At 38.7% G+C, this 8,532-nt stretch overlaps 1 protein-coding gene across 1 annotated transcript; it reads left to right on the top strand.

Moving 5' to 3' along the window:
- Positions 1-4,371: 4,371 nt before the first annotated feature.
- LOC131145892 (uncharacterized) lies at positions 4,372-8,262 on the top strand. The gene is made up of 4 exons (XM_058095073.1): positions 4,372-4,526; positions 6,010-6,181; positions 6,290-6,370; positions 7,906-8,262. The coding sequence occupies exons 1-4, from the start codon at positions 4,372-4,374 to the stop codon at positions 8,260-8,262; spliced, it is 765 nt and encodes a 254-aa protein (XP_057951056.1).
- Positions 8,263-8,532: the final 270 nt, after the last annotated feature.

Genomic DNA, 8,532 nt, shown 5'->3' with positions numbered 1-8,532 from the left:
GGCAAGCATTGCAAATTTTATCTTTTATGAATTTTGTATCTGGTAAACCTTTGACTAACTTTTTTCTAGATAAGTTTGACAATAGATCCATGCTTGCATGCGCTAGTCTTCTATGCCAAAGCCAACTGGCTTTGTTTATGGCAGCTAGGCATGTTACATCTTGAGAGATTAAGTTTTCAAGGTTTATACAATATACATTATTTACTCTACAAGCTACGAATAGAATTTCATGTTATCTTAGATTTTGAACTATGCATTTATCTTGCTTAAAGATTATGTCAAACCCTTGGTCACTAAGTTAACTTATGCTTAAAAGGTTATGCTTTAATCCATCAACTAACAAAACATCATTAATTGTAAAGGAGGGTTCTTTACCTATTTTACCAATCCCGATGATTTTACCTTTAGCGTTGTCACCGAAGGTCACATACCCTCCATTTTTTTGAACTAGGGTGGTGAACTTTGTTCTATCCCTAGTCATATGTCTTGAACACCCGCTGTCCAAGTACCATTTTTCCTTTGATGGAGTGGTCCTAAAGCATACCTACAAGGAAGGATTTACAGTGTTACTTTTGGAACCCAAACCTTCTTAAGTCTTTTTAAGTCATATCTATTTTTAATGTTTACTTTCCATTCATTTTTTATTTTGACATACTTCTTTTTAAGTGAACAATTAAACTTTATATGTCCCTTATTCCTACACAAGTAACAAGTAGTGTGTTCATGAATATTTGTAGATAATGTACTAGCATAGTATTTTGCTTCTTTTACGAAATATCCCATGAATAATTTCTTCTTATTTTTGTTTTCAATTCCATTGTAACCAATTCCTTCGTTGTTACTAATCATCCTTTGTTGTCCAACTATCTTTTCAAAATTCTCTTTTCCTCTAGTAAAATTATAAATGATCTTATATTTATTTTCAATTTTACTTTTAAGTTCACTTATTTCTAAGTCTTTCTTGATTTCACCATTCACTTGTAATTTTACTAACTCTTGAGACATGCTATTAATTTTCTTTATTAGATCATTAATATGAGATTTTTTTTTTCTTTTTCATCTATTTTAGAACTTTCTAGTTGATTCTTAAGATTTTCATTTTGTTCTTTCAAAGCTATGCTCCTTTTAGACACTTTAATGAACCTATTGTGTAAGGTGAATAATTCAGCTTGGATTTCCTTGTATGAAGGTGTAGAAACCCAAAAAAAATTAATTTAAGAAAGTAATAAAAGAAAAGAAATGAACGAGAAAAAAAAAAAAGGAAATAGGGGGATCAGCAGGGGTTCATCGATGAACCAATGGTATTTGTCAACGAATGTCCCTCTAGGTCTTGTCAATGAAGTACACGTATCTCGTCGACAAGAAGATACGAAGAGTCAAGGAATTTTAGAGAATTTCAGGCTCGTCAATGAACTAGCCTCCTCATTGACGAAGTGTCTTCATTGGCTCTTCGACGAATCACTTTAACTCGTCGAAAAATGCTGGCCTATAAATAGACCCCGAGTCATTTTCAGCGTAATTTCTCTCATTTTATCTTTCTCTCTCTCACAAGGGTTTCGATCCTCCTTCTTTCTCTCTTCGATTTCTGCTCCATTTTAGGCCAAATCAATGATCAGAAGATACCACAAGATTCATGGGAAGATTCTATGCAACTTAACTAGAGCAGATTTTCAATTTGAAGTTCCGGGGCACCATCCCAAAATCATGGTAAGTGAAGTATTTTAGGTTTTAATGGACTATTTGAAGTATTCGAAACCTAGGAAGTGCTAAATGAGAATTGTTCTAGGAATTGAGTTTATTAATTTGGGGATATGTGAATTTCAGGCTTTTGAGCTACGAACATCGGGATCTAAGGTGTTAATGGACCTCTCAGTAAGGAAGGTAAAGGGAATAAATTATAGCAGTATTTTAGAAATTATGGGTTGAATAAATATGTGAAAATGGTGATATGATATTTTAACTGTATATATTATGATATGAATAACAGACGAAACTGTGTAGCATATGAGTTATACTAAGAACATGATTGAAACTGGGTTGTGTGAACTGCATGGTGAGTTATGAGAATATGAGATAAACATATATTGAAATGTTTTGTGCAGAAAAAGAATACAAAAGAAACGCAGTGATGTTTATATACTGAACTATAATTGATAAGAAAATTGTTTTATTGAGAAACAATGAAAAGTGATATATCGAAAAGTATTTTCTGAGAAATGATGAAATATGTAACATGGATATGTTTACTGGAAAAATGATGGAACACGTGTATATATATATGTAGAAATTATTTCTATGATAAATGCGGCAGTATGAAATAACGATATATTTTATACTGAGAAATGTTGAAATATGTGAAATGAGAACCTGTTGTGAATACTGAATTGGGAATATTGAAATGTGAATATGGAAATGTGAATATTGAAATGAGAATATGAAAATGTGAATGTTGGAATGTGAATACTAAATGTGAATATTGCAATGCAAATACTGTTATGTGAATACTGAATTGTGAATAGTGAAATGTGAATGTGAATGTTGAAATGGGAATACTGGAATGTGAATGTGTAAATTTGAATATGAAAACTCTGATGGATGGATTGTGATAGAAAGCACAGTACTGATGCTAGCGGATGATAAGTGCAACCACACGGTCTCGCGGAGAGTGTGGCGTGATAGTCGAATGAGCTAGTGAGAAGGGTAGTTTTTCCCCCTAAAGTCCGAACTAGGGTTAGGAAGGCTATTCGTAAACAGATAGGTATATGGATTGTTCATTTCGATCTAACCGGGTAAGCCAACCGCGATTTAGATCCATCCTTTGGGCTGCACAACCTCAACCATGGGGAGAAGCATGGCGTGGAGAATATCCTCAGGGCAGCCATAAGTTATAGGCGCACATGTCTTGGTTACCGAGGACACTTATATGCTAGTTGATGAAATGGAAATGAAAAAAAAAAAAGTGTGAGTTTAATGACATAAATAAATAAGGCAAAGTAAAACTCTCCGCCTAAGGGCTTACTAAGTAAGGTGAGTGCCCTGATAAGTATCATTTGCAGCCTCACCCTAGTTAATCAGGTAAGGTTATAAACGATATCGGAGCATAGGGGAGCTACATGTATGGGCGTGTAATCTCCCTTATTCTCGAGAACTTTCGTTATTAAATATGGGTTGCATGTGAATGAGTTGAAAAATGGAATTAAAGCTTATAAAAGCTTGTGTTTATATCTATACGATTATGAGTATAACTGGTATATTTTTCTCATATGGTATTATCACTGAAATGAGAATATTATGATATAACAAAACTCTTACTGCCACACACTGTAAATAATTTATTCTGTCTTACTGAGATGTGTCTCACCCAAATATCTAACATTTCAGGAAATCATGACAGACTAGGAGATAAAGCTCTGAGATAGAGGAGAGCCAATACCCTGATAGATAGGGTGAGTGTTGAGCTAGGGATGTATGATCGGGAAGTACAGGGCAGACAGATGCCCCCTCTTTGTATTCTGGATGGTTTGTAAGTTTGACTTCTATTGTTAGGGTTGTTTATAAAAAGTTGACTAATTACCCGATACTCGTTTCAGGTTGAGTTATGCTAATACGATATATATATACATATATATATATATATATATATGGATATATAGTACTCTGGTATTTGTATTCTGTATGATTTGTAAGTATTGACTTCTGCTGTTAGGGTTGTTTATATGAGTTTGACTAATTACCTAGTACCCATTTCGGGTCGAGTTATGCTGATACGCTATCAGAGATTCTGATGTGGCCAATGTTTAAGTATTGTTGATTTAATATATATATATGGTATGAAAATCGGGGCGTCACAGTTTGGTATCAGAGCCTCGGTTGCTAGGTTCTATAGACTTTATTAAACAGCGGAATACAATACCAGAGTATAGGAATGGATTGTGAGGAGAATAAGAGATGGGTAGATTTAGATATGAATTGGTTGTCTTTGGAGGATGAGATTGGGAATTTTGGGTTCTATCTTGCAACCTGGAGGCAGGAGTTTTGAGGTTGTTTCTGTGATTTTCCTAGGGTGAGGATTTTAGGAAAACCATGGATACTATCGCTGGTTCTTGTTCTGAGTGGTAAGACTGAATCTTAAATTGGGATTGAGGATATTGGAGATGGATGATTATAGGAAAATATTTTATGAGTTTAGTTTGTTAAGTGTATTAGTGATGTTGAGATGATAGAATTCTAAGAATGTTTTATACCATTTTTAGGATGGGGCCTGGGAGTAGCAGTGCACATGCTAGAGGTGATGATGTAGGGCCTTCTAGTATGGGTGATGGAGACCCTAATGCAGTGCTACGTAGCATCACCTAGCAGGTGATGGTAGAGATGGCTAGGAGTTCAAGGGAGCGAAGCTGCACGATTGAGCAGTTCACGCGTATGACACCCCCGTTGTTCTCCGGAGGAGCTTACCCACTCATGGCTAAGAATTGGGTCCAGGATATGGAGGATAGACAGTTCTCCCATGTACAGATGAGCAGAAGGTACTGTTTGCAACTTTTAAGTTGACTGAGGAAGCTAAACGCTGGTGGAGATTAGTGAGACTATTAGAGGAGCAAAGATCTGACCATGTAGCGGTGACGTAGAACCGCTTCAAGGAGATCTTTTTCAAGCGGTATTTCCCCGCTACTGTCAGAAGTACGAAGGCAGCAAAGTTTTTGCACTTGACGCAGGGGCAGATGATGGTGTAGCAGTATGCAGCCAGATTTGTTGAACTGTCCTGGTTTGCCCCGTATTTGGTGCCAAATGAGGAAAAGAAGACAATAAAATTAGAGGAGGGCCTGAGAGAGAGTTTGTTTGAGCAGGTTATAGGCTTTCGGGCCCAGACATTTTCAAAGATAGTGGATAGAGTTGCAGTGATTGAGAATGGCCTGTAGAGAGGTGCTGCAACACAGAACTAGGGAAAGAGGCTCATGCCTCCAAATTTTCAGGCAGGGTCCAACTGATGGCCTTGGAGGATGCAGGGTAATAGAGAAGGACAGAGACAGGGAGTAAGAGATCGGGAAGTACAGGGTAGACAGATGCCCCCTCTTTGTATTCTAGATGGTTTGTAAGCATTGACTTCTATTGTTAGGGGTATTTATATAAGTTTGACTGATTACCTGGTACTCGTTTCGGGTCGAGTTATGCTGATATGATATCAAATATATATATATATATATATGGATGTATAGTACTCTGGGTATTTGTATTATGGATGGTTTGTAAGTATTGACTTTTGCTGTTCGGGTTGTTTATATAAGTTTAACTAATTACCCGGTACCCATTTCGGGTCGAGTTATACTAATACGCTATCAGAGATTCTAACGTGGCCGATGTTTAAGTATTATTGATTCAATAAATATATGGCATGAAAATCAGGGCGTCACAGTTTGGTATCAAAGCCTCAGTTGCTAGGTTCTGCAGATTTTAATAAATAGCAGAATACAATACCAGAGTATAGGAATGGATTGTGACGAGAATAAGAGATGGGTAGATTTAGATATGAATCGGTTGTTGTTAGAGGATGAGATTGGGAATTTTGGGTTCTATCTTGCGACCTAAAGGTAGGAGTTTCGTGGTTGTTTCTATGATTTTCCTGGGGTTACGATTTCAAGAAAACCATGGATACTATCGTTGGTTCTTATTCTGAGTGGTAGGACTGAATCTTAAATTGGGATTGAGGATATTGGAGATGGATGATTATAGCGGAATATTTTATGAGTTTAGTTTGTTAAGTGTATTAGTAATGTTGAGATGATAGAGTTCTAAGAATGTTTTATACCATTTTCAGGATGGGTCCTGAGAGTAGCAGTGCACATGCTGGAGGTGATGATGCAGGGCCTTCCAGTATGGGTGGTGGAGACCCTAATGCAGTGCTACGTAGCATCACCTAGCAGGTGATGGTAGAGATGGCTAGGAGTTTAGGGGAGAGCGGAGCTGCACGATTAAGCAGTTCACGCGTATGAGACCCCTGTCATTCTCCAGAGAAGCTTACACACTCGTGGCTAAGAATTGGGTCCAGGATATAGAGGATATGTTTATAGTTCTCCCGTGTACGGATGAGGAGAAGGTACTGTTTGCAATGTTTAACTTGATTGGGGAAGCTAAATGCTGGTGGAGATCAGTGAGACTTTTAGAAGAGCAGAGACCTGACCTTGTAGCCGTGACGTGGAACCGCTTCAAGCAGATCTTTTTCGAGTGGTACTTCCCTACTATTACCAGAAGTGCGAAGGCAGTAGAGTTTTTGCACTTGACGTATAGGTAGACGACGGTGCAGCAGTATGCAGCCAGATTTGTTGAGTTGTCCCAGTTTGCCCCGTATTTGGTGCCGGATGAGGAAAAGAAGGTGAGGAAAATCAAGGAGGGCCTAAGACATAGTTTGTTTGGGTAGGTTATAGGCTTTCGAGCCCAAACTTTTGCAAAGGTAGTGGATAGAGCTGCAATGATTAAGAATGGCTTGTAGAGAGGTGCTGCAGCACAGAACCAGGGAAAGAGGCTCGTGCCTCTAGATTTTCAAGTAGGCTCCAACCGAGGGCCTTGGGGAATGTTGGATAATAGAGGAGGATAGAGACAGGGAGTGGGAGATCGGGAAGTACAGGGCAGACAGATGCCCCCTCTTTGTCCTATATGCTACAAGAGACACCCCAAGGGGTGTTGGGTCAGGGAGATTGTTTGTTATCGATACCATCAGTCTGGGCAGATAGCAAGAGACTGTCGAACACTACCAGCTATCACACTTGTTCCTAGACCATATAGAGGAGGTCACCAGACACCTCAAGGTGCTTAGTAGAGGAATACTGCCCCGACAGGAGTTTATGCACTGACACTGGGAGATGCTAAGGTGGCAGGAGATGTCGTGACAGGTACTATTTCAATACTGTCATATAAATCTACTGCTTTGTTTGATTCAGAGGCAACTCTATCGTTTATTGCCTAGGAATTCATTAAATTTTGTGGGATAAAAACTCGGCAATTAGACATTAATTTGTTCATTTCTACACGGACTGGGGCAGTAGTGTTGTGTAGAAAGGTACTCAAGAACTGTCCAGTCCATATTCAAGGGAGGTATTTACCAGTTAATTTGGGGGTTTTGGAGATGCATGGATTCGAGGTGATTCTGAGGAAGGATTGGCTAGCTGCCCACTATGCCAGTATTGACTACCATTAGAGAGAGGTGGTTCTTAGACCTTCAAAAGAACAAGAGTACAGATTTGTGGGGTCATGTGTGCGCACCCCACCACAGTTGTTAACTTCCATTTAGACGAGGAGGTTGTTGTTAAAGGATTGCTAGGGATATTTTTCTTATATGAAGGAAGTATTAGAAGGGGAGTTTAGGGTAGAGGATATCCCAAGAGTGAGGGATTTTCCTAATGTTTTTCCCGAGGAGTTATCAGGACTACCTCTTGATCGAGAGGTAGAGTTTGCCATTGATCTAGTTTTGAGGACATGCCAATTTCGTAAGCATCATATAGAATGACACCAGCGAATTTGAAAGAATTAAAGGAACAATTACAAGAATTGTTATACAAGAGGTTTATCCGACCCAGCGTGTCGCTCTAGGGAGCGCCAATTTTGTTTGTAAGGAAGAACTATGGGTCAATGAGAATGTGCATCAACTACAAGGAAATAAATAAAGTGACTATCAAGAATAAATACCCGCTTCCTCACATCGATGATTTATTTGACCAACTACAGAGGACAGAGACTTTCTCGAAAATAGATATATGCTCTGGGTATCATCAGGCAAATGTCATAGTAGAGAATGTTCCAAAGACAGCATTCAGGACTCGATAAGGCCACTACGAATTCCTGGTTATGTCGTTTGGATTAACAAATGCTCTTGCAATGTTTATGGATCTGATGAACAAGGTCTTCCACCAGTATTTAGATCAGTTCATGATAGTGTTCATTGGCGACATACTAGTGTATTCAAAGATCCCAAAGGAGCACGAGGAACTTCTGAGGATAGTGCTTCAGGTGCTGAGGGAAAGAAAACTGTATGCAAAATTCAAGAAGTGCGAGTTCTGGCTGGAGCAAGTTACCTTCGTTGGACATGTGATATCTAAGGGTGGTATTTTAGTAGATCCAAGCAAGATTGAGGCGGGAGTAGACTGGGTACAACAGAAGAATGTGCAGGAGATAAGAAGTTTCCTGAGATTGGCTGGGTACTACCGTAGATTTGTTGAGGGTTGTTCTAAATTTTCAGGTTTGTTGACTAAATTGACTAGGAAGGTGTGAAGTTTGAGTGGATCGACAAATGTGAACGAAGCTTCCAGGAGTTAAAGCAGCGACTCATCACTACACCTTTGTTGAAAATTCCTTTAGTAGGAGAGGGTTTGGTGATTTACAGTGATGCATCATATGTGTTCTGATGCAGTAGGGGAGAGTTGTAGCATATGCCTCTCAATAGTTGAAATAATATAAGAAGAATTACCCTACCCATGATCTGGAGTTAATAGCGGTGGTTTACACACTAAAGATTTGGAGACACTATCTTTATGGGGGGTA

Source organism: Malania oleifera, chromosome 13, assembly GCF_029873635.1.
Source record: "Malania oleifera isolate guangnan ecotype guangnan chromosome 13, ASM2987363v1, whole genome shotgun sequence".
Taxonomy (NCBI): Eukaryota; Viridiplantae; Streptophyta; class Magnoliopsida; order Santalales; family Ximeniaceae; genus Malania; species Malania oleifera.
This window is presented reverse-complemented; position numbering and strand designations above follow the sequence as displayed.

Coding starts and splice junctions, on each gene's coding strand:
- LOC131145892 (XM_058095073.1), top strand. CDS start 4,372: ATGGCTAGGAGTTCAAGGGAGCGAAGCTGCACGATTGAGCAGTTCACG. Junction 4,527..6,009: donor CATGTACAGATGAGCAGAAG/GTACTGTTTGCA, acceptor GTCATTCTCCAG/AGAAGCTTACACACTCGTGG. Junction 6,182..6,289: donor AAGAGCAGAGACCTGACCTT/GTAGCCGTGACG, acceptor ACGTATAGGTAG/ACGACGGTGCAGCAGTATGC.